The sequence below is a fragment of the Ctenopharyngodon idella genome, chromosome 2, assembly GCF_019924925.1.
Source record: "Ctenopharyngodon idella isolate HZGC_01 chromosome 2, HZGC01, whole genome shotgun sequence".
Taxonomy (NCBI): Eukaryota; Metazoa; Chordata; class Actinopteri; order Cypriniformes; family Xenocyprididae; genus Ctenopharyngodon; species Ctenopharyngodon idella.
This window is the reverse complement of record NC_067221.1, coordinates 42,505,734-42,531,314: the sequence shown is the minus strand read 5'-3', so window position 1 is coordinate 42,531,314 and position 25,581 is coordinate 42,505,734. Positions and strand designations below refer to the sequence as shown.

Sequence of the window (25,581 nt, the reverse complement as noted above, 5' to 3'; positions counted from 1 at the left end):
GTCCCCTATAAACACTATCAGATGGGAATACGGTCTCCAGTGCTGCGCAGCTGTGATCACACAGACTCCAGACACTGAATATGCTTTAATCACGGCTGGAGGATCTCAGATCGATCTCAGAGAGAATCCCATGACAAAAAGAGTACAAGAGTTTATATAGAATAAGTCCATGACAAAGGAACATGATTTTTCTTTAATATGATTGGTTCTTCATATGTATAATTTCAGCTTGATGCTCAAGTCATGAGATTAAATATATATATATAGCTGTTTCGTTTTGTTTCCTCTTTTGTTATAACCCTAACCCACACACACATGACTTTCGCCTCAATAAACTCCTAATTTACTGCTTATTGTTCTCTGAACATTCTGAAACAAGCAGTAACATTTAAACAACATTCGACTGGTCACATGATAATCTGGTGTTGAGCACCACAGACTCAACATTGTTTACAGTGGAAGTTTAGTCAACTAATGCCACGACGGTTAGTACTAGTACAGTGGGGTTAGGGTTAAGCTGCGGCTGGATCTGAGTGGCCGTCTTAGAGTCCGTGAACGAGCCTCCAGCTGTCGAGGGTCAGGACATCTGCAGAGCGACAGACTGCGGGTCAACAGACAGGCAAATGACACGCTCACAGCCGCAAGCTGCTTACGGAGGGTGGCGGCAGCAGATTGTGCGGCTGATCGATGTTAAATGAAGCTCGCGCCAGTGCAGATGTGTATGAAAATGACACTAATGCTTAACAGCTGAAACGCTGGAGTTCGCTCTGCAAACAAGCTTGAGCTTCGACCCTGAAGCGCAGCAGCTGCTTCCCTCCACTGGCACTCAATTCAACATCAACATCAGCATCAGCATCATCTGAATCAACATCAACATCAGCATCGGCATCATCTGCATCAACATCAGCATCAGCATCATCTGCATCAACATCAGCATCAGCATCATCTGCATCAACATCTGCATCAACATCAACATCAGCATCATCAGCATCAGCATCAACATCAGCATCAGCATCAGCATCAACATCATGCAGCACAAACCACTTACTAGTGATTTTACGTCCCAATTTAGTCTTTAACTGTAACTTCACATGTAAATGTCAAAATCAACAGAGACTAAATTTGCATTTGATTCGATTCACAGTTAAGGAAACCTAAATAAAACAAGTCAAGTCAGCTTTATTTCTCTAGCACTTTATATGATACAGATAAATTCAGAGCATCACTAATCGTCATTTTCATGTTTATTACTGTGAAGCTGCTTTGAAACAATCTGTACTGTATAAAGCGCTGTAGAAATAAAGCTGACTTGACTTGTTAAATCAAAACTCTGACTATGTTTCAAAGGTTTAATTTCACTACCCTGGCGAACTCTGTCAAATCCAGTGACTATTTCACCTTCAGAAGAACTCGCTGCATCATTAGAGCCGTTAGCAGATGTTCAGACGTATATCTCGGTGTGGGTTAGCGTTAGTCGCTCTGCTCACGTGTAATCGGTGAGTGTGTTGGAAGCATAAACACTGTTTAACATAAAAGTCTTTGATCCTGCAGAACAAATGGTATTTTTCTGCCACTGAGCTCAAACCCCTGCAGGCTACAACTGGAATCCATCCAGAGCTGAAATTCATCTGGCAGGGCTTTGTCAGATCCACCCGCTGGCTTCATCTAGTGTCGCTGACTCTCACACAAGCAGAAAACCCACTGTCCTTCACGCAAACCATCAATCTGAGCACTTAAGCGGGCTTGAATAAGCGCCGGCAGACAGGACTGGTAAATGCCGTGTTCTCAGGGACTCTGGATGAAGTCTGTGTGTTTGGCGGGTTCGGTGCGGACAGATGGCGCGGAGTCATGCTGCCACTGCATACGTGAAGCTCGCCGGAACACACGGAAAACACGAGCTGGAGCCAGTGGAACGCTGGCAGGTGACGGAGGTAAATTTGGTGACAATGAAGCAGGTGAAATCATTCTAAATGTCAGTAGTTTGGTTTCTGTGCTACACTACATAAATGATGCTGACTGAAGCCATGACTGATAAATATAATGAAACAGATTCTGAATTCTGATTGAACAAACACCAGAGACACAATCTGCATTAATGATGTTTGAACAGATTCATTTCATCAACTAATAAAGATGAATCAACTGATATTTAGTCAGTTTAAACACAACAATGGAAGGTGCAAAATATGTTTAGTAAGTTTTGGGTAAATATTGGAAATATAATGAAAACACGAATAATTAGAAAACATTAATATACATACATATATATATATATATATATATATATATATATATATATATACTTTCCTGAGAATTAACAATTGAACACTCTCTTGAACACTCTCCTGCGTAAGTAACAGCACCATCACACCTCACCGTTACACTCTACCCATCACTCTCTGTTCTCCATCCTCTCTCCCTCACCTAAAACTCTCTCAAAATCTATGCAATGTTAAGTGTGTACAACAAGTGAATATACATGTTTGGTATCATTTGAAATGTCTCAGTGCGCCAGGTTAAATTGTCTTATTCTCATAGTACAAACTTCCAAGAAGTTCTAGAAGATAAGAAATATTGTGTGCCACTTAAGGTGTGCCCTCCCCCAGGTCCATCATTCAAACTACCTCTTGTATGTAAATAAGGGCTCTCTTCTACAGGTATTGATAACCTATTTAATCACAAATTTCCGATTGCCCATTTGTGAACCCCTGAATAGGGGACCAAATGTTATGTTTGAATTTATTCTGATTGACTCTGAAATGATTAACTCTAGTAGATTACGTTAAGTCCATAACACCACAAATCTATGCTCAGGTTAGTAACGGACTAAAACTCAGTTTGTGGAGCATCGGGGCACGTCGACTGAAGTTTTAGAGCTCCGACTAACACATTGGCATTAGTCATGTGTACTTAGACTGTAGAGGCTAATAATGGGTTTTCCGTTCAGAACAACAGAGTGTTGTTAGACCAATCTGAATAGGGTGAGCCTCAACCTCTGATTATTGTAATATTATTCCAAGTGTACGTGGGAAACCACGGCATGATTATATAAAGAGGAAGTTAAATCGGTTAGCTTGGTTCTATGGTAATGGTCATGACCTCTGGATAGATCTTTAATTAAGTGTGTACAGATCTATGGGGACTGAATAACATAATTTTAGAAATAAGCAAGCATAGTGCGGCATCTAAAAGTATCAGTCAATTGCCTCTGTCTAATGACCAAGACTGACGAGTTTGTGATTAAGAGATCGTATTCCTGGATGGTGCGAGACTCAAAAGGTTATAGGAATCCGAATGAACAAGTGTAATTCAAACAAAGAGTTAAATCAGAATAATCAAACATTGATTCACATTTATGAATAATCGAATACAAACCTTTTTTCATAATTGGAGTCAGATGAAAATAGGTCAGAGGTAATACATATAAGGAAATGGATTTAATTTAATGTAGTCGTGTTGCATAAAGGAAGACAGTGACACGCAGATAATCCTTCACCCGCTCTATAGGAAACCGTCGTTGGACCCGTGGGCGGGCCTTACAGAGGCATGGACTCCTCTAGACCCCTGAAGGTGTGCTGTGGTATCTGCACCAAGATGTTAGCAGCAGATCCTTTAAGTCCTGTAAGTTGTGAGGTGGAGCCTCCATGGATCGGACTTGTTTGTTCAGAACATCCCACAGATGCTCGATTGGATTGAGATCTGGGGAATTTGAAGGCCAAGTCAACATCTCAAACTCGTTGTTGTGCTCCTCAAACCAGTTCTGATACCCCGTGTCCACTGTTGGCTCTTTCGGAGGTGGACAGGGGTCAGCATGGGCACCCTGACTGGTCTGCAGCTCCATACACAACAAACTGTGACGCAGTCTTCTGACACCTTTCTATCAGAACCAGCATTAACTTCTTGAGCAATTTTATATATATATATCACAGTGCCTATAAAAAAATCATCATTCCCTGTGAAAATCTTTACATTTGCACATTGTACCCTGGAAAATAAAATAAATTAAATCTAACTTTCATTATCAAAGTGAAAAATTAAAACATTCTGGAGTATTACTACAAATTAATTAGTGAAATACCTGGTTTGGTAAAGTGATCAGCCCCTTATAATATACCATTATAAACTCAGATGCAACCAATCAACTTCCAGATCAAACACCAGGCGAATCGCCCCACCTGACATCAAGTGTAGTGGTTTGATTAATTCAGAATAAAACCAGCTGTTTCTTGAAGATTCCACTGTTAGTAGTACATGGTACTGCAAAGAATTCACCATGGTTGGGAAAGTGCTCGCTCGTTGGACTCGCCGTGTTTGGATGCTGATGTAGTTTTGTGCTAGCATTGCTGTGAAAGATGAGACGTATACAGTGACGTAAGACCTGGCTCTGTGGTGGCTCTGTAGCCTGTGGAAAGGCAAACCGGTTTTTAGAAGGCTGTCAGTCGAACCAACTCCAAACCGGAAATAGCACTGGCTCTGAACTAGCGCCCGGTTCATGTTGGTGAAAAGGGTTATCAGAGAAGCTACCAAGAGGCCAAAGGGAACTTTGAAGGACTTGAAAAGCTTTATGGCTGGGAATGGTCTGTCTGTGCATGTGACAGCTCTCTCACAAGCTTTACACAAGCTGGTCTGTATGGCAGGGTGGCAAGAATGAAGCCTTTCCTGAAAAAGTGCACCTGGAATACTCTGATGCCATCTAGCAAAAGGTGCTATGGTCTGATGAGACCTTTTTTTTGAACTCCAAGCACTATGTTTGGCGAAAAGCAAACACTTTCCAACAATGATCCTAAACATACCACCAAAAGAACGACGCAATGGCTTAAGGATAGGAAGGCGAATGCCCATGAGTGGCCGAGTCAGAGCCCTGACTTAAATCTCATAGAAAATCTGTGGATGGACTTGAAGAGAGCAGTCCATTGCTGCTCACCATGGAATTTGACTGAACTTGAGCAATTCTGCAAGGAGGAATAGGCAAATATTCCCCAATCTAGGTGTGCAAAGCTAGTACAGACAAATCCAGAAAGATTAATGGCTGTAATTACAGCAAAAGGTGACTCTATGAAGTATTGAATCAGGAGACTGATGACTTTTCCAACCCTGTTTTTTTTTTTCCAACCCTGTTTTTTCGTTTTTTTTGTTGTAGGGAAAAATTTGTAAATAAAGCTGGAAAAGGTTTTTTTTGGAATGGATTTTGATTTCAGGCTGTACGACAAATAATGTAACTATTTCAAAGGTGTATGATGATTTTCTATAGGCACTGTATCACACTACCATTCAAAAGTTTGGGGTCACTAAGATATATATATATTTTTTTAAAGAAATTAACTTTTACTCAGTATAGATGCATTAAATTGATCACAAAAGACAATAAAAACATTTATAATGTTCTATTCATCAAAGAATCCTGAAAAATAAAATGTATGACCGTTTCCACAAAAATATGAAACTATAATATGAGACTCTTTCAGAAACATTAATAAATCTAAATTATTCCAAACTTTTGAGCGCCAGTGTGGCATCAGACACCTGATCTCTCGATATCAGTATTGACATCGGCCATTGAAAAACCCATATTGGTGAACCGCTGCACATGAACACATTATAAGATTACACGCTTCTGGTTGACATCTTCACATAAATCAATAAACTCTTCATATGAGTGACATTACAAGATTCATCCACATCATCAGACACAAATTCATGTAAAAATTGGATGTAAAAATACTATGACTAACGTGATCATTTTAATATCCATTTATCCTTATAGACACCACTGTCATTCATCAATCTGAATGATGAAGATTCAGTGTGACGCGCTTCACCAAACCCGCCTGAGCTCGCGCTGGTTCTGAATTAACCGACCCGCTCCCCGCGGCCTCCTGAAGCCCAGACTAATGATGCAGGTGGATTAACGGCAAATGAAGCGAATCCCCTGCAGCTCCAGCTTCATGCGAGTCCAACAACAGCAGCTCGTAACGGTGTGTGTGTGTGTGTGTGTGTGTTCGGAACATCTGAGAATGATGGCGATTTCCTCCAGACTTCTTCAGCTGATCAGACGACAGCAGCAAACAGGCGAGAATCTTTCGGCAGAAACTGGGCGATATGAGAAAGGCTCTATAAATAGCAGCGTCTCCCACGAGCACCGAGCGCTTGAGATTCATCCAGACTCGCATTACAGACACACTCAAACACAGGCATTCATTCCCTCATACAAAGACACACTCACTTCACAACCGATGATGTGTGAATGAACGGACGAATGAATAACTGAATATTTCACTCTTCAGACGGACACAGAAGAAGAGTCTGCACTGACAGTTCTGCTAAATTAGCAGTAAGATAATAACAGTCATAACAGGTTTGCTGATGTCGCGTTTGACTGACAGTCTCATCATGACAGCTCTGACGAAGCACTTCAGTATAACGCTGGTGTGACAAAACCTACATGAACCAAAAATACTCAGTGAACATGTAAAGAATCATTCTGAATTTAAAGCCGCTTTACTGTCGGCATGAAAGGGAAGTTGAGCTCGTCTTTTCTTCCCTACTGTGTCGTATATCCGAGTGAAACGGCTTCTGGAACAAGAACAAATGTAGGGTGGGGCTTGATTTTGTCTGTGAGGAATTGATTGGATGGTTGTGGTTTGCTATTGGTGGATCTCATGTGAGTGACAGGTTGCCCCGCCCTCGTCATCAGAGAAGAGAAGAGATGCTGAAAGAGGGAGGAGAAGATATTCTGATTCAAGATTACCAGGAACAAAATAATGATGCGCACAGATAAATCATTTATAATAAACACTGCAATATTCCATTAAACAAAAACAAAAAAACAAGAATTGTTCATTTTGATTTCATGGGGACTTTAAAACGCAGATTAATGCACATAAAGGGTTGCTGAAACTACTCAAATGAACGAATGACTCTAAGCTTCAGATCAAGAAAAGATCATTAGATATTTACAGAATGAGTTCAGTGAAAAACTGAAACACAGGTGAAATACTGCAATGATATCAGATGCAGGTGAACAGCAAAAGGGCGACTGCTTCTGTACGTTACGTCGCTTCACAACCCCCTCCTGCCCCGGAAACGGGCCTCGTAAAGCCCGGATCATCCTTTTTAATCTGCTGTTATTACAAATGAGTGTATGACAGCGCATCAGCTCCGCCACAAGAGCTCCATTGTGGGCTGCAGCTTTTAAGGGCAACTGGAATCAAAGGCCGGTGCAGATAAGAGAGCGCTACGTTTATTAAGCAGATGCCCGTGAGCGAGGCCGCACAAACCGCACGCTTCACCTCTCTCTCTCTCATTCACTCGAAACTCAACTGCGGCTCTTTAAGCACCACACACTTTACTGCTTCTGGCCTCATCATAGAGATGGAAAAACACAATTATTAAAGATAGATAAAATATCAAAAGTTACTGTATATGTCATTCATTGAAATGTTTGTGCACCACAAAAAACTCCACAGTGTTTCTGTCTTGTTTTCCAGCAAAAATATATAAACATTCTTAAATCAAGATACATTTAATGGAGAAGCAAAATGATTGAAGACATTAAGACTTATTTTCTGAAAAATTAAACACAATTAAGTGACTTTACGCTTAAAACAAGAACAAATATTTGCCAATGGAGTATTGTTTTCCCTTCGAATTAAAGGATTAGTTCACTTCAGAATTAAAATGTCCTGATAATTTACTCTCCTCCATGTCATCCAAGATGTTCATGTTTTTCTTTCTTCAGGCGAAAAGAAATGAAGGATTTTGAGGAAAACATTCCAGGATTTTTCTCCATATAGTGGACTTCACTGGGGTTCAACGGGTTGAAGGTCCAAATGTCAGTTTCAGTGCAGCTTCAAAGAGCTCTACATGATCCCAGACGAGGAATAAGAGTCTTATCTAGAGAAACCATCGGCCATTTTCTAAAAAAAATAAAAAAATTGTATACTTTTTAACCACAAATGCTCGTCTTGCACTGTAATCACGTTGGAAAGGTCACGCAAGAAACTCCAATTTCAAAATTGTCCGACATCGTTGTTTTATCTTTTTTTGTAAAGGCCGTTTGACTTAGTCAAGCCACCTTTATTTCTATAGCGCTTTTAACAATGCAGATTGTGTCAAAGCAGCTTTACGGTGATAACTGGTATATAATTTTGGCTGCACAGCAGCTCTTAAAGAAAATGGTGTCATTGTCCATCTTAAGTAAATTCAGTATTTATTCATTCCAATGTAAGAATCAATAGTTATTAATTTAGTTAATTTATCTATATCAGCACACAGTAAACAGTGATGTCATCATCCAGCTCAGTTCAGTTCGGATACAATAGTGTCGATGCAGGAGATCAAAACACTGTTGAATATCAAATGTCAAGTGTCCCCAACTAAGCAAGCCAAAGGCAACTTAGTCTTTGCACATTCACTTTATAAACACTGGATCAGGACTTCACGCGTGATCTTTCCAACGTGATTACGTAATGCGTGGAGCGTCACAAAGCAGTGCAAGACGAGCATTTGTGGTTAAAAAGTATATAAATGTTTTTTTTTTTTTTTTACAAAATGTCCGATGGTTTCTCTAGATAAGACTCTTATTCCTCGTCTGGGATCATGTAGAGATCTTTGAAGCTGCACTGAAACTGACATTTGGACCTTCAACCCGTTGAACCCCAGTGAAGTCCACTATATGGAGAAAAATCCTGGAATGTTTTCCTCAAAAACCTTCATTTCTTTTCGACTGAAGAAAGAAAAACATGAACATCTTGGATGACATGAGGGTGAGAAAATTATCAGGACATTTTCATCCTGAAGTGAACTAATCCTTTAGGTTTATTTTTCCATTGGCAAGACAGAAATACTGAGGAAGAAAATAATCTTCCAAAGAAGTAAGAAAGTCATTCAGGTTCAAAACGCAGTATGAATTTAGTTGGATGTTGTTGCACATCATATTTCGAGTGAATTTTCGAGTTCATGAGTTTCTGCCTCTGCGTCACGCTTCTCCAGCCGTCTCATTCATCTTGTGTTAATCAGCGGCCGGTAACGAGCTCGTCTGATCTCAGACTGACCTACAGACTGACTGACATCCATCACAACACCTGCACCTGTCAGCACACGTCTGAACCGACACACAGACCGACACACTCAAGATCAAGCTCAAATCTGATTGGCTGATGTTTCACAGCGTCCTGCAGTAACAGCACACGTGTGTTCAGTCAGCCTGTCTGGGGTGATACAGCGATACTGTGTGTGTGTGTGAGAGAGAGAGAGAGTGTGTGTGTTGAACTCAGGCCAATTTGGAGAAATTGCTTCTGAATCATAACTCTCAGAGCAAACAGCTGTAAAGCAGATCTTTCAGTTACACCAATTTAGCGTGTTAAAGTTCAGTGTTTGAGTGCATGTGAGCGTCGCTCCGTCGCAGACGTTTTAAATAAATCAGACGCTGATCTGCCACCACAATCTACGGCTGATTTTCTGTCCTGGACTATTTTATCTTTAATAAATCACTCCGGCCACAGTGGCACTTATATCTTTAGTTCCTGCAGAATGAAACATTAAAAATACATCAGCGGTGAACAAGGACTAATTTGACACGTCTTGAGGGCTCTTCAGCTGATCACAGTGACTTTCGAACTAAAAGGAATTAGAAAATAGCCAGAGCTTCTGTTTGTTAGTAGCCTGTAGTTTATCTGACTACTTAAACAGCAGACGACAGATAGAAACAAGCTTCAGCAACACTGAACACCAGGACAAAGGTCTCAGACTTCCAGCGGACCACAGGATGACTTACAATTAATCAAGTCTCATATTTGATGAAGCTTGCATCATTGATTCTGTCATTTTCCTGTTTTCCTTATTTTCATATTTCTATCCCCGCCTCAATAACTAATCTTCTACAAACACAAAACGAGTCATGTTTAATTAATTTAATATTTCAACACTAATAGAATATTTGAAAACGAGCAGCGCGGTCATAATTACAGCAGAAATGCAGGATTAAATAGCTGCACATTACCGTAAGACGGTGATTTTAGTCGAGTATCAGGTTGTGCAGCGAGACACAGATGGAATTACAGGAACGGTTATACGCACAAATCACATTTAGGATTAAAAAATCATTCATAAGACAGTCTGAACGTGCTGAGATTCCTTGTGCCAAAATATGATTTCAACCCTTATAACAGTTCGGCCAAATATTATCCTCATACTGTAATCACAAGCTGAAATCACTGCCTTAATAACGCGTGGAACGATAGCATCATTTCATCTGTTTAACTAAAAACACCAACCACATGACATGTGCTTCATCTTAGAGCTGTTATTAGTGCCATATGAACATGAACACACACACTTCGTGATTATAACACTGAAACATGATTTTTTTCAAAAGCTTCTTTGAAACGCTGTATATTGTGAAATAAAGGTGAAGCCTGGAGGTCTTTATCCTGAGGTCTCTCTCTCGGATCATCGGACGACACTGAGTGACGCGTTATTGACTCCATCGATTGATGTTTCCTGCTCTTGTGAATGAAGCCTGTAAATTTCAAGGCCAAAAGATCAATATTAAAGAGCAAATGAGGAACAGAGCGACAGGACATCTGCTCTCCTCCATTCACTGTTACTCGACTTCATGATGGCGACCCTACAGGAGTCCAATCTGTTGAGGTCAGAGGTCAACACAGCAGCATATGGGCGCTGGTATACATTAATCAGACATTTCATCGAGTCAAACACAAACTGGACACAACTGACCCACACGGATAGATACGGTCACAGAAATCAACAGAGTCACAGAGATTCAGCGTTTCACAGCCAAACTTGTTCAAACCAGAACAGCTTCTAAATTAACACTCATCAAGGGCTGAATGTGAGTAAAACCAGTGTTTATTATATAACACACGGTCAGATGTGAGTGATGTGTTTATAGGACACTTAAAATTCAGTAATATTATTGATCTGACTGCACTGACACTATCAGATGACAAAACTGAACTGAATTGATCTGAATGACGACTCTATTGTCTTCTGTAAAGCGACTCTATTGAATCTATAAATGCTGTAGAAATAAAGCTGACGTGACTTGATTCGATGTGAGCGATTCGAATCAAAGCATTTATTAAAGAAACCTCTCGAGTGACTCACTATATTATAGCATGTATCACTGTCACATGGACGTTACTCTGATCTCGGACTGAAGACAGAATAATTCTTAAATTGTAACACTGAAACAAGCATTTGTTCAACCAACTCTGAAACATTAGGTATCATGAAAAGCTTTATACAAACTTGAATTGAACTCAATGACCTGCGCTGTTGGTCACTAATGTACAAGGAAAAAACAGCTACTTAAGTGCATTAAAAACATTTACGGCCAGTACATTTCCTTAGATCATCTACAAGTTCCTTCTGGACTGAAAGCTTAATATGTCAACGAGAGCGTTTACATGGTCAGGGCCGTGCCGATACGATCATATACCATCTGTCTTTCCTTCAGTCTTTTGCATAAAATGCTCTCAAGGTTACACGTTAGCAAGATCCAGTAAAAAACAGCAAATAACCCAATTTCACAGCCAGGAGAGAAACCTGAGCCATCACTGCCATTACAGACGCTTCGGCACACGGATTCTACCTTGTATTCCCAAATGCATTCAGAAGTGTTTGTCTGTGAGACGGTCTGAAATAACACGCTCAGCACTCGAGTGCCTTTCTCTGTCCACGGCAGAGTCGGCCATCTTCTCAACATCTCTCCTACAATCTCTCACTGCTGTCAGTCAAATCGCTCCAGACTCATCAGAAAGCCGAATCAATGCTGGACAGCGGACGCCATCTACACGTCCTGCGGATCAGGAAAGCAATCACAAATCACAGCACTGAGGGAGAGGAACGTGAGACAGTCTTCAGATCGACTGTCAATCCAGAACGATGGAGGCCCTAACAGTGCAAAATATTCAAGAAAATGCATTTGTGTTCAAATTATTTGGAAAGTCTAACGAAACTAAATAGGGGAACTAACCTCTTTCACTGTTAACCTGTCTCAATGCTTACCTGTCTCACCACTAACCTGTCTCACCGCTCAAGCACAGAACATGTTAGCAGGACAGTCAGGTTGTGTTATCAGCCTGAGAGATACTAACCTCCGCAGGCGAGAGATGTAACCTACTTAACAAGCCTTCACTAAAGCCTGCACACACACACAAAACAAAGCAGAGCATCTTAAATCAGAGAAATTAAACACCGCCTGCACATCTGAGCATTAGAATGAAGTAAAATATGGCCGGACTCATCATATAACCACTGAAATGTTGCAGCAGAAGATAAAAACATGAGCTGTGGACCAGGAGAATTACAACCATCAGTGCGGCTGACTGAACAGGAGAGATTACAGGAGGATGATGATTGAGGTTTAATACAGTGATATGAGCACAAACAATATCATTTCTTCTGTTATTAAACCGCACCATTGCATGTATTCTGTACTCACAGCTGCTCTCTAATGAGCTGTTGATAAAAACAAAGCTGTGCTGCAAAAAAAACTTCAATATCTATCACAATATTGTGTATGAAATATTAAGCCTTTTTTCCATTTTCTGAAGAAAAAACAGCACAATGCTAAGGTGTTCTGAGCGGTTGTCAGGGTGTTGCTAAGGTGCTCTGAGCGGTTGTCAGGGTGTTGCTAAGGTGCTCTGGGCAGTTGTCAGGGTGTTGCTAAGGTGCTCTGAGTGGTTGTCAGGGTGTTGCTAAGGTGCTCTAAGTGGTGGTCAGGGTGTTGCTAAGGTGTAATGAGCAGTTCTCAGGGTGTTGCTAAGGTGTTACGAGCTAAGGTGCTCTGAGTGGTTATCAGGGTGTTACTAAGGTGCTCTGAGCGGTTGTCAGGGTGTTGCTAAGGTGCTCTGAGTGGTTGTCAGGTTGTTGCTAAGGTGTAATGAGTGGTTCTCAGGGTGTTGCTAAGGTGTTATGAGCTAAGGTGCTCTGAGTGGTTGTCAGGGTGTTGCTAAGGTGCTCTGAGCGGTTGTCAGGGTGTTGCTAAGGTGTAATGAGTGGTTCTCAGGGTGTTGCTAAGGTGTTATGAGCTAAGGTGCTCTGAGTGGTTGTCAGGGTATTGCTAAGGTGTTATGAGTGGTTGTAATGGTGTTGCTAAGGTGCTCTGAGTGGTTGTCACGGTGTTGCTAAGGTGCTGGTTGTCAGGGTGTTGCTAAGGTGCTCTGAGTGGTTTTAGCATGTTGTGATGCAGTTGCTAGGTTTCTTACAGTCCACCCCCAAGATATTCGATGTGGGTCTGTGGGATTTTTTTAGCTGTTTTATCGTCCACTATGTGAAAACCGTAAGTCTGATCACTCAGTAAAGTAACAGCACTTTCAGTGTTTCTGAAACGATATCTATTTGAAAACAGACACTGAACATCTATTCTCTTGATAAAGCCAATGAAAAATAATTATTTTGATATTCTTCAGCACACGTTAGAAACAGCTCAGCTAATAAACTGCAGATAAACCCTGTTTGAGAGTTTCATCTCTCAGACTTAGAGGTTTAATACAGAACAAAGGCATATTAAATCCTGGTGCTGCTTGAAATGACATGAACAGGAAGTTGGTACACAACGTTTTATACCATTGAGAGAATCTGGCAGGATTTTCAGAAACAGCTGAGATCATTATGAGAAATGCTGATGCTGTAGATGAGTGTGACCAGCACAGAATCAGAGTCAAGCCGACATCTCTACAAACACAATACTGTTCTGAATTATGAATGTTTTTATCACTACGAAAAACACTCAGAACTACACCTTAGCAACACCCTAGCAACCACTCACGCATTATTGTGCTGTTTTTTCTTCAGCAAATGATAACACACAAAAAAATGTACAGTTCAATTTGATGATTTTTACAACAGCTCATTAAAACTGACTTCAACAGCAGCTTCTGTCTGTGTGTTAGTGCGCTTTAACAATAGCAGAAATGATATTCTTTGTGCTGGTAATATTTTATTTGTGCTATATATTTTATGTATCAACCAAGCAATAATAAACCCTTTGGTTCTCCACATTTTAATCAGAATCGTGTAATATGTGTAGAATCATAATTTCTATGCGCGCACACGGGCTTTGTTAGCTGGAGTCCCAGAGAAACTGCTCAGTAATTTTCCTTCATATTTCACTCTTATCTGCCATTTTCACTAACACAGATTCACACAACGCCCAGAAAACACAGATCTCACTACAATTATCCGCCTTCCGACACGATTTACGGCTTTTCCACTCAATGTTTCAGATGTGAATCAGGAGAGAAAGAGATCTTGAGCGAAATCGGAACAAAGGCGCAAAAGCGTGTGGATCGACACGAACAAGATCCAGAGAAATACTCCAATAAATAATCTATTCACTTTAATAAACAAAATTCCGAACATCTCGCGCCTTTTATATACAGTAACACCCGCGCCTTAACCACAGACTAACCGCCAGGTTAACCAGGTAAAGCAGGTTGATCCTCGGGTGTTTCCGGGTGTTTTTCGGAGGTGTAATCTGAGCACACACACACACACACACACACACACACACACACGGACGCCTCGCATATTCCTTTATCTTTCATTCAGCTAATACTGCCATGCGATTGACTCTCACGCACAGGCCAAAACGCGCCGTTTACCTGCGTGACGGTGCCGTTGAAGAGGTTCGGGAGACTCGAGCATCATATTCCGTTAAAAGGCAGAAACACGGATCTCTCACTCGCGCGCCTCCATTTCCAGAAGCCTCCGGAGATTCTTGTGCTCGTTGATGTCATCGATGCTCGCAGGCAGCAGCCTCTCCTCCTTGGTACCCTCCTCCTCCTCCTCCTCCTCCTCCTCTCCCTCTCCTCATCCTCCTCTTCGCACCCTGGTGCGCGCTCCCTCCTCTCAGGGATGACGTGACGGAAAGCGCGTTCACGACTCCTCCAGAAACAATGGAGCGTCTCAGCGCGAGATTATTTAGTTGCTCGGAGACTTGTGTGCTGATCATCTCCTGAAGAAGCATAATGAAAATAACGCGTTACATTTCTCCCATAATCAGCTGCTGCTGTGAATCCATCATAAACCTCAAACCTGGAAGCGCATTTCCGCCACATAAGAAAAAATCATGCTTTGGTAAAAAGTAATTATGACAAAAAAGTCGAAATTACGACATACTAAATCATAATTATGAGATTAAAAAGTCGGAAGTATGGCTTTATGTTATGATTGACTTTTTAAGCCCTAATTTCAATTTAGTATGTCATAATTTCATCTTTTTAGGCTGTCATAATTATGATTTACAAAAGCACGATTTGTGACAAAGCGACATAAAATGACCCATATATTTAAACATGGGGTTAAATAATGTTAAATAACAGTTAAATCTGTTTAAAACGTTCTATTCTATTCTATTCTATTCTATAATGTGTGTCATTAGAAAATACGTCCTAGAACAACTAAAAACCAGTTCCAGGGGCAAATGTCAGGTCGTAATAATAATAAAGTTGATTTCTGACACTGGATTAGAGCATTGAGAAGGGAGATGATTTCAAAAGAACACAAATATTCGCTTGATTTTTTTCTGTCGGATCAGAATCAAACAATAGATCCGCTGCTGCTCCTGCAGGCGCGCGCCCTCTGCTGGCCGCGACGCGCGTGACGTCACTCGAGCCGTGAGTGGCGAGCGCATCTGATGTCATAAAGGGTCTATTGTGTTATTATCTGATCTGAGGGCAGCTGGAGGGGCAGGATCGAGATCAGCATCTACACTAGTTTAAGATTTATTCATTTCAGTTGCATACAACAGTTCCATACATTTGGATAATACAGTTTTAACACAAACTAATGCGATACATTTTCGTCAGTCATACATAAATAAAACAGGTAAGACTTCTGTATTAGTACTAATAAACTGAATGTGCATTAAATTCACAATAACCAGGTTTAATAATAAATCCAACTTGTTTCAATGTCATATATTTTTATTAATTGAATAGTTTGTTTCACAGTTAGCATAACTATTTGCATTTGATTTTAAATAATCACATTTTCAAAATGCATCTATTCATATTGCTTACAATCAGCATAAATCTGCTCATTGTGAAAACAATTAAACTTGATAAAATGAAATATGTCTAGCTGTGAAACAAGCAATATTCAATCAGTTAAAATGTGTGTGATTGAAACTAATTGGATTTATTAAAGATAAATTCATAAGCCTGGTTATCGTGCACTTAAAACACATTCAGTTTATCAATAATTTTACAGAAATCTGACCCGTTTCATTTATGACTGATAAATAAGCATGGAAATTTGATATGCAATTCAAACACATAAATCTTAAATTTAGACATAAATATATTTTCAAGTGTAGAAAGACTGTTTACAACAAACCCTCATCACATCTAACCCTCACTAACCAGCTGGTCCGCAGCTCACACCAGCGCTTCAGTGAGATAAACGCAGCTCAGTGTCGCTGAGAACTGATGCAGGATTTACTTTGAAGCAAATTTCACTTAGAAACTGCCAGTAAATCACAATAACACTGAATTAAACATGAACATTTGAAGTACAAAGACCGTAAATGTAAAACACACTCCAATAATCTTTGTTTTATTTACAACTTGGAAAAAATCATTTTTACAGCATGAAGAACATCCAACCTTTGATCCAAAGACTGTAATGTGATCCGTCCGGATCAGAGTTTGTTCTGCAGCGGAGAATGAAGAGAAATCAGATGAGGAATCACACAGAACGACTGAATGTGTACATGAATGACTGTTTTTGTTTGTGCGGTTAACAATCGTTTAATAATAATAGTTTTAAACAGTTTCACCATTTTGTAAAAACATGTTGTTTTCACACATCAAAGTTTGTATGATCTGTTTCAACAAAGATAAACTAAATTCAATGCAGCAGAATAAAAGTGTGAAGGGTTTAAATGCTCCATATGCTACAGCCACACATCTCACATTCAGTTCTTTACATCATATTTAACTTGTAACCTTACATCATATTTCAATATTTGACCCCTTCTGTCGTTCAGCATCTGTTACGGTTGTTTACAGTCACACATCTATAAAAACAGGCCAGGTAACACGACATGTAATGAAGCCATTAACATCAGTTTCTGTGAGCTGATGGAATGATCCAGTGTGAATGTGGATGTAAAGACTGACCGAGACCTCTGAAGGATTCGCCTAAAATAGTCACGGAGACACACGGCGGTCCTCAGGAGCGCACAGATGTTCATGACACACTATTTATATCGGCTCGGCCTGCCAGATCGAGTTTCTGTTGTATACATGACCTGCCTTCCACAAACAAGACCTGCACGGCAGCTCGAGAGAGGGCTGATGGGAAATAAAACAAGATATTATTACCTTCAAATAATGTAAAAAAATCTCAGATTTAACATATTTCTGCACATAAATGTTAGAGATTTTAAATTAACAGAACTAAACTGGGCCACATGTCAAAATGGCAGAGAAGATTGAAACGCTGTGTGTGAATTTGACACAATTCTATCAGCAATCAGAGCAGAATAGAAACGTCAGACGAGAGAAAACGAGCCTTTAACACCTGAACGACGACATTTCTGCAACAGACAGCTAAATAAAACACTACTTACCTTTGTTGCTCACGTTTTCAGCTTTAAAATCTGCACCTGAGAAAGAAATGTCATATTTCACCCCAGAATCAATATTTCAAAATGTTCAAACTTGGACAAAATTAGTCATTTTGCATAAAGAAAATGAAGCTTTTGTCCTGTAATGAGTGATGAAAAACGCCTGTTCAGACACAAAGATACACATTAAAATTAGAATAAATTAAAAGCACTAACAGTACGATGCATACTTAGAATTATAATTTACAAATGCAATTTACAATTGAAAGAACATTTTATTTTTCTGATTTCTCTTTTCCTGTAGCTTCTGAGATATGATTCAGCGATGAATGATTCAATTCTTAAATTCAGAGTTATCATCATTAACTAAAACTGATAAAAACATTTCTGTTCATTTAAAAAAAATAAAAATAAATTAATTGAAAAACTTGAACTAAATGAAAATGAGAAATGTTGCATTGACAATAACTTGGAATAAGTTGAACTGGAAATAAATAAAACCTAAAAATGAACTAAAACTGAAATAAGACCCTAACACTACTTAAATTTAATTTTCTTTACACGGTTTCTTGGTTTAGGGGTGAAATGTGACCTGAAAACGTTTTCATGAGACAAACTGAAATAATAACATGAACTGTAGAAATGTAAGTCAGCGTAACATGAAAATCACAGGATCTAAAGCGACGTGCGCTCATATTAAAAGAGGAAACTTGATCTGACAGCAGCGGACACTAATCAAGACATCAGAAACACTTGAGCTATTTAAAGAGGGCATGTTAAAATATGAAGTTGTCAAAAGGAAAACCTTCATAACCACTGGAAAGCGGTTCGACGATGCACTTCTGACGTCTGCGATCATCCCGACCTGGAAAGACAAGTCCAGACACACAGCATGGGTTACGTCTCTTCACACAGATGGACTTCAGATCCGCGTCGGTCAGTCTTTACTCAGACAGACAGACAGACAGACAGACAGACGGACGGATGGGACACTTGAGTTTTATTCAGGCATCTCCACACACTTTTTTGTCTTGTAGTAAATTGTCTTAAATTAACCAAATCAGTTGTAGTTTCTGAAGTCTCTGGTTTAAGAGGTTAAACAAAGTGTTAACATTTTCAAAGTGCTTTCATTCGGGTGGCATTTACAATGACAGACGGCAAAAAAAAAAAAAAATCACCTCAGCCATACGAAGTCTTACCAAGAAGAAATAAACTTAAAGGCAATTAGTATAAGACTGCAACGCATATGAAGCTTTTCACATAAGCCTGCAGAGAAAAAACACAAAAACAGCCAGATCTGTCACTCCAAACGCACCTCCAATAATAAACTGCATAGATATCAATGTAACATCAGCGATTCAAAAATAGCTGTTCTCATGTAGGGTGGATAAAGTGCCAAGTTCTATATATTACAGTCACTCCCCAAATGAAAGGAAACTCTTCCAGTCGCTCAATAAAAACACATTAAAATCACACACATTAGAAAAGATGATCATGTAAGGCTAGTATTTGGCACCATGGGCTTCAAAGTCCTTCAGGATCAGGATCATCGACGGGAAGAACTAAAGCATGTTATGACAGTGAAACTACAGAGTCTGATAGAAAAAGTTTTGCTTTTGCATTTCAACTTGCATCGGACACATCACTGCTCTGCATGCGATCGATAAGCAGTTTGTCATGTGTGATTAAGCCCTGTCAATCAAAGAACAGCAACCAACACAAAGAGGCGAAACGTTCACTTCCTGCACACAAAGGAGAGATCAGGGCTCGTGTCCGCGGTCCGTCCCAGGAGTCAGGTGAGCGCTCACACCACGAGTTCTGGGATTATTGCTTGGATTCTGGCTGGAGGTCACGTGTGAGGTCAGTGCAGCTCGATGAACGCCTCCATTTCCTCTGAGATGAGCCCTTTGTAGGGAAGTCTGTGTTTCTCGATGGCTCGGGCCGCCAGACACTGCAGCGTGACGTAGTTGAGCGGCTGCAGCGCGTGTCGCCCGCTGCTCTGCTCGTCCAGCAGCTCGTAGGCCGTCTTGCGCTGGGCGTTGGTGGCGTCGAAGTGAGCGCCGGCCCGGATCAGCGCCGCCATGATCTCGGGGCAGCCGTTGGCGGCGGCCACGTGCAGCGGCGTATTGTTCTCGCAGTCGCGGGAGTCCACGTCGGCCCCGCACTCCAGCAGCAGGTTGGCCACGGCCAGCGACGGGAAGCGGCCCACCGGGTAGCGGCCCACCGACGTGGTGTCCTTGTCCACGGCCATGTGCAGCGGCGTGTAGCCGCTCCGGGCCCGCGGGTTCAGCTTCAGCAGCCGATAGACTGTCTGCCGCTTGTGGTGCTCCTGCTCCGGAGCGCAGTCCAGCTTCTCCAGCAGGAAGACCAGGTGCAGGATGATGGACAGCGCTTTGGTGAACTGCGGCGCCTCCGGAGGGCTGTCGCGCTGCGCCACGGCACGCTCAACCTCCCGCACGCTCTTGCCCAGAACGCCCATCAGGTCCTGGAAGGTGACGCGGGTGCACAGGGTGCCCTTGGCGCGGTCCTGCAACACGAAGGAGAAGAGCTCGGCGAAGGAGAGGAAGCTGCTGGCCGTCATGGGGCTGAGCGGGTCCAGGTTGCTCTGCTGCATGTCCAGCGCGTACTTCCACAGGCTGATGCAGCGCTGGAAGTTGCCCGAGTCGGCGTAGACGGCGCCGCGGTAGCGGATGTAGTAGGAGGTGTCAGGGTGCGACGGTCCGAGGATGCGCTCCCTCACCAGCAGTGCCTGCATGCGCATCTCGTCCGGGTCGGTGATTAGCGCCTCCAGCTCCTCGGCCGTGGACACTTCGCGGGCGCAGTCGTACGCCGGCACCGGCGGCCCCGGAGGCGGTTTGGCTAGGAATCCGCCCGCCTTCTCACCCGCCTGCCGCAGCTCCATCGCTCTCCTCCAGTAGCGCATGGCGCCCAGCAGATCGCGCTTCTTGTCCACAAACGTGGCTCCCAGCAGCTCTAGCGCATCGATCCGCTCCTCTCGGCTGGCGCGGGGCTGGTGCACCAGGTACTCCACGATGTTGGTGTGGCCGGTGACGCTGGCGGCCAGCAGCGGCGTCATCCCGTAGCCGTCCCGCTCCATGCGCGCCTCACACTTCAGCAGCATCTTCATGATCTCCAGGCTCCCGGATTCAGCGCAGTCATGCAGAGCCGTGTTGCCCTTCACGCTCTTGCGGTTGACGTCGGCCCCTCGCTCCAGCAGGAACTTGGCGATCTCTTTGTGGCCCTTGTAACAAGAGATCATCAGACAGGTGTGTCCGTGCCGATTGGCCACCTCCATGTCAGCGCGATGCTCCACCAGGTAGCGGACGATCTCCAGGTGGCCGTCGAAGCAGGCGGCGCGCAGCGGCGTGGAGTTGGTCAGAGTGGTGTTGTTGACGGAGGCGCCGTGCTTCAGGAGCGTCTTCACTACCGGCAGGTGGCCCGCGGCGGAGGCCGCCCACAGCGGCGGAGCGCCTTCGATCGTCTCACCGTCAAAGTTCACGGAGCCCCCGAGCTCCACGTTGGCCTTGCAGTGCTCCAGCAGGTAGTCCACAACCTCCTGGTGTCCGTACCGAGACGCGATGAGCAGCGGCGTGCCGCCCTGCGTCTTCTCCTCCGCCAGCGCCTCCAGCTCCTCCGGACTTTTGTTGCTCAGCAACTTCTGGATGAGTTTCAGTTTTCCGTCTCTCGCCGCGTTAAACACCGCCGTGCTGATATCCATCTTCTCGGCGCGTGACGTCTTCAAATGTCCGTTAAAGCGCGTTTAAATTCGCGAGCATAGGAAGCGAGCGTCGCTTCTTATTTAATGAGGAGCGATCCTCGCGCTGCATTTTACTGCCATTTTAAGGCTGTTGTCGAAATGGCGTCGATGATGTTGTTTGACAGCTCTGTTTACCACTGCCGCTCGGAATGATGGGTATCGTAGTCCGCACGCGCCGTCAGTGCACAGCGTGAGCCGCGCAAAGAACTACAACAGCACCTGTCACCCGTCACGAACGCCAATACGTCGACCGGCAAACTGGTTGCGCGAAGACTTGTGGGGAATGTAGTCCATTAACAAGCGCTTGTTCAGATCAGCCGGTGTCGTTGCGCCTCACGGAACTACATTCCCTATCATTCATCTGTTGAAACTCAGTCAGCTGATGTAAACACGGAATGTATGAACAACTCGTCTGGCATGTATGAAGTCACTGTTCTTATGCTGTACCAAAAAAGACATTTTAAATATCCTAATGTTTTAGAGATATGATTGTGTGGAATTTAGTGTCACACACAACAAAACTGAATAAAGTGCTCCCTGGAGTTATTCCGTGTTTGTTTGTTCTGGTTTGAGACATGGTAAATGTACAAAATATATTTAAATTAATGTTTACTATTCTTTTATTTCGTTTATCATAAAGATTGTACAACCGTGTAAAGTGAAGTGACAAACAGGTTTTCATGTTCAAGTCATGAATCAGAGATGTTTTCATGATGATACATTATACTGACAATGAAGCATTTTATGATTCTCTACACAAACACTTCTATTGTTTAATAGTCAAGTCACCTTTATTTCTACAGCACTTTATACAGTACAGATTGTTCCAAAGCAGCTTTAGAAACAGGAAAATAACAGAAATGATGCAAACAGAATTCAATTCAGCAGTAAAGCAGCTTTAACAATCATAAACAGACATTATTCAAATCAGTTCAGTGTTGATTCAGTTTGTTTCAGTCACTGTAAATTGAGTTTATTTCAGCTCTAAAAGCAGTGATGTCATCACCAGCTCAGTTCTCATCCAATAGTGTCAGATCAATAATGTTACTGAATATTAAGTATAAAATAACTCAATAAATATTAAGTTAGCTCACAGAAACATTTTCAAATCAACGTCTAAAACAGCCTCCAGGTGTGTCAGGTGTGCTGATGTGTCCTGTGCTGAGAGGCAGACTGGGTTTTGTTGTTGCTCTTTTCTTCAGTTTCACAACAAAATCACTAGTCTTCCACACAGCAGTGCAGGACGGACGTTCCCGCTGATACAGGACAGAAGAACATCTACACTGAGATATGATCTCTGCATCTGTATGCCATTAACACAGAGTGTGTGTGTGTGTGTGTGTGTGTGTGTGTGTGTGTGTGTGTGTGTGTGTGTGTAGGTGTAGATTAGAGCTGATATTGTGTTTCCACTGAACAACCTAAACTGACCACATTTTCCCCTTTTGATCTTTATTATTACTATTAATAAGAATTACTATTCTTTTGCTTTGGTTTTAAAGTAAAGTGTCCATCAGATGCACACTTACAGGTCATCTGGGGACCTTTTCACCTGTTTTTTGAATAATATGCATTCAGACATACTCTTTTGGTGTACTGTTTTTCGCCTGTAAGTTTTCGATTTGGGACACAGCGAATAGTTTTATAAAATGATAAAACTCACATTTCAGCATTTAAATCATTTTTAAGAAAAGGGATGAGTCAAAATTATAAATGATTATGTTTACATTTTTGTATAAATAACATGAAGACAGAACGAATGAGTGCAGTGGGTTAATTTCATTGGTTCTTGTTGTACAACATACATATTTTCTGTTTTTATACCTTGTTCCTTTTTATTTCCCCCCTTCATTGCTACATTTACTTCACATTATCTATGTTCAACATCAGTTTCAGTACTGTGTGTTCTTACTGTAAATGTTAATCTTCGTGTCTCTGAATGCAGATAAAGAGTCTGTCAGTAGATGGGAAGAAAAATAATCCTGCTAATTTTCCAGACATTCCCTCGACGTGTGAATGCTTGGTTTGGTCCACTGAACGTGTCATGACGAGGCTGGTGTGTCTCTCCGTATGAACAGCATTATCTGGATTTACGGAGACGGTTTCTACGCAACAGAAGCAGCAGCAGGAGACGGACAGCAGGGGATTGTGGGGGAGGGAGAGATGATGCTGACAGACGCTGATGCTGCTTTACTCCTGCAGACCGTTACACTTCATCAGGATCGGTCAATGGCATTTTACAAATGCTAAATACGTGTGTATAATAATGACACAGATGTGCTCCGGTCACTCTCATGCTTCTCACATATCAAATCACTCAAAGATTTTAATTGACCGTACCATCAGACTCTGATCTGTCCCTTCATTTGAGTCCATTAAACTGCCCTCAGTTTTCTAAGGTTCTTCTTTTCTATTAAAGCCGGAAACTGAAGTGTTGCTCATCAAACATCTTCACATTAATGCTAAACAAATGTAAAATAGACTGTTTGTACATTACCTGAAGATGCAAAACTCACCACCTCAATACCAGCATGTCGTGGTTGGTTGCCAGGGTGTTGCTAGGTGGAGAGTGGCTGGATTCTTTCTAGGACATTGTGTCTGGTTGCTAGGTGTCTGTTTACTGTGAGTATGAGACTCGGCTTCCTCCTTCAGTGGGACTGTTCCTCGTCCAACAGGTGGAGTGGAGCGTCAGATCTGAGGAATCATTCATGTCTGTAGCTCACACACACACACACACACACACACACACACACACACACAACTTTAACACTTACACTCTCAGAAATTAAGATCTTCTTGGATCAGTTCTTAAAATAACCATTTTTTATTAGTGTGAAGAACATTTTAATAATCTAAAGAATCTTTTTCCACTATGAAGAACCCTTTGAATGTTAAAGGTTCAACACAGAACCAAAAATGCCCAAAAAGCACCTTTATTTTTAGTGATAGAGGTTTCATCCCTATCAGCAGCCTAATGATCCTCCTAATAAGAAATAAATCCTGGCAGTGATAACATGTCGGATAAACTGACTCGTGAACCGATGAAACGCCCTTCAGCAGCTGCTCGCTCACGCCGCCCCGCCGCGCTCGTGTCCGGCCGCTCGGTGCACAAACACTCGCACCTGTTGCGCGGACGGAGAGTTTGAGCTCGACAGGCCTGATGCTCGAAATAAAGCCCGTCTTTCTCTGCAGGAGCATCTGTACAACAGAAGCGAACTGACACCGAATCACAGCGGCACACAACCAGAGAAGATTCAGAATGAATGCAGCCATCAGAGCAGCCGGATGAAAGATGAAATGAATGAAATACTCAAATGGATTAAATCAGTTTAAACCGAATTAATGATAACGACGCTCACAAACGCTTCAGTCTAACAACAAAATGCGATTTACAGACGAAACGTCGCGTCGGTGATTTCTGTGCTGGTATTTTCTGTTAAGATGATCTTACTCACCTTCACCATCATCGGATCAACAGGTGATGCTGACGGGCTCGAGTCATGAACGAGCATCAGCACCGGCGCCATTGAGACGCTCGCTCCCACTCACCGCGCGCGCACGTCGCCGGAGTCTCGAGGAATAATGAAACTGTGTGTTTATATAGAGAGAGAGCGGATCATCAGCCGTGACGAGTCACAGCAGCCAATTGAAAGCCGTTCACTTTTTCACAAGGGTTCAACTGAGGCGTTTATTACCTGTCAAACTACATGAAACGATCATCATCATCATCATCATCACACAATTACATGCATTTCATTTACTCAGAGTTACTCATATGAATCACACACAACATTAGCCTATATGATATTATTAATCAATGATTCAAATAACATCTATAGACATATGATTAATTATCATATTTAATTTTATTTAATACAAGTTTTGTCCAGTTCAGTTCAGATTCACACTCTTGAAACATCAGAGACTGAATCACAGTCACATTTGTGCTGTTTGTTGTCATTTTTCATCCCTTAACAAAACAAGTTTAACAACTGCTGGAATTATTAGAAATATTTGTGTGGGAAATGTATAAGCATATGAGGACCAAGAACAGCAGTCAAAGAAAAGAAACTAGGAAATGCTTAAAATTTTACTGTTTTAAAACATGAATTGCATTATATACTGTATATCTACATCTGACTTATTAATGAAGAGTTTTATTATTTTAAACTACATTTTAAAATATGAACTAAAATGCAGATTTAAATGTTTATAAATTTGTCCATTT

The 25,581-nt window shown here is 41.8% G+C and overlaps 2 protein-coding genes across 8 annotated transcripts in view; both read right to left on the bottom strand.

Annotated features, from left to right (window-relative positions):
- Nucleotides 1-14,813, bottom strand: part of ptprsb (protein tyrosine phosphatase receptor type Sb) — a 73,320-nt gene extending 58,507 nt beyond the window's left edge. For 6 of the 7 annotated variants that reach the window (XM_051863755.1, XM_051863782.1, XM_051863764.1 and 3 more), the window contains exon 1: nt 14,631-14,811. The gene's annotated coding sequence lies outside the window, so the exon portion shown is untranslated. Of the gene's footprint in view, nt 1-14,630 lie in introns of all 7 variants that reach the window. The other variant, XM_051863808.1, reaches the window with a different exon arrangement.
- Nucleotides 14,814-18,582: 3,769 nt separating this feature from the next.
- fem1a (fem-1 homolog a) lies at nt 18,583-21,557 on the bottom strand. The gene has a single exon (XM_051863952.1). It carries the CDS (start codon nt 21,315-21,317, stop codon nt 19,461-19,463), a length of 1,857 nt encoding a protein of 618 aa, XP_051719912.1. The 5' UTR covers nt 21,318-21,557; the 3' UTR covers nt 18,583-19,460.
- Between the last annotated feature and the right edge of the window lie 4,024 nt (nt 21,558-25,581).

What these genes read in the sequence shown, in the direction of transcription:
- fem1a (XM_051863952.1), bottom strand. Translation starts at nt 21,317, where the DNA reads ATGGATATCAGCACGGCGGTGTTTAACGCGGCGAGAGACGGAAAACTG.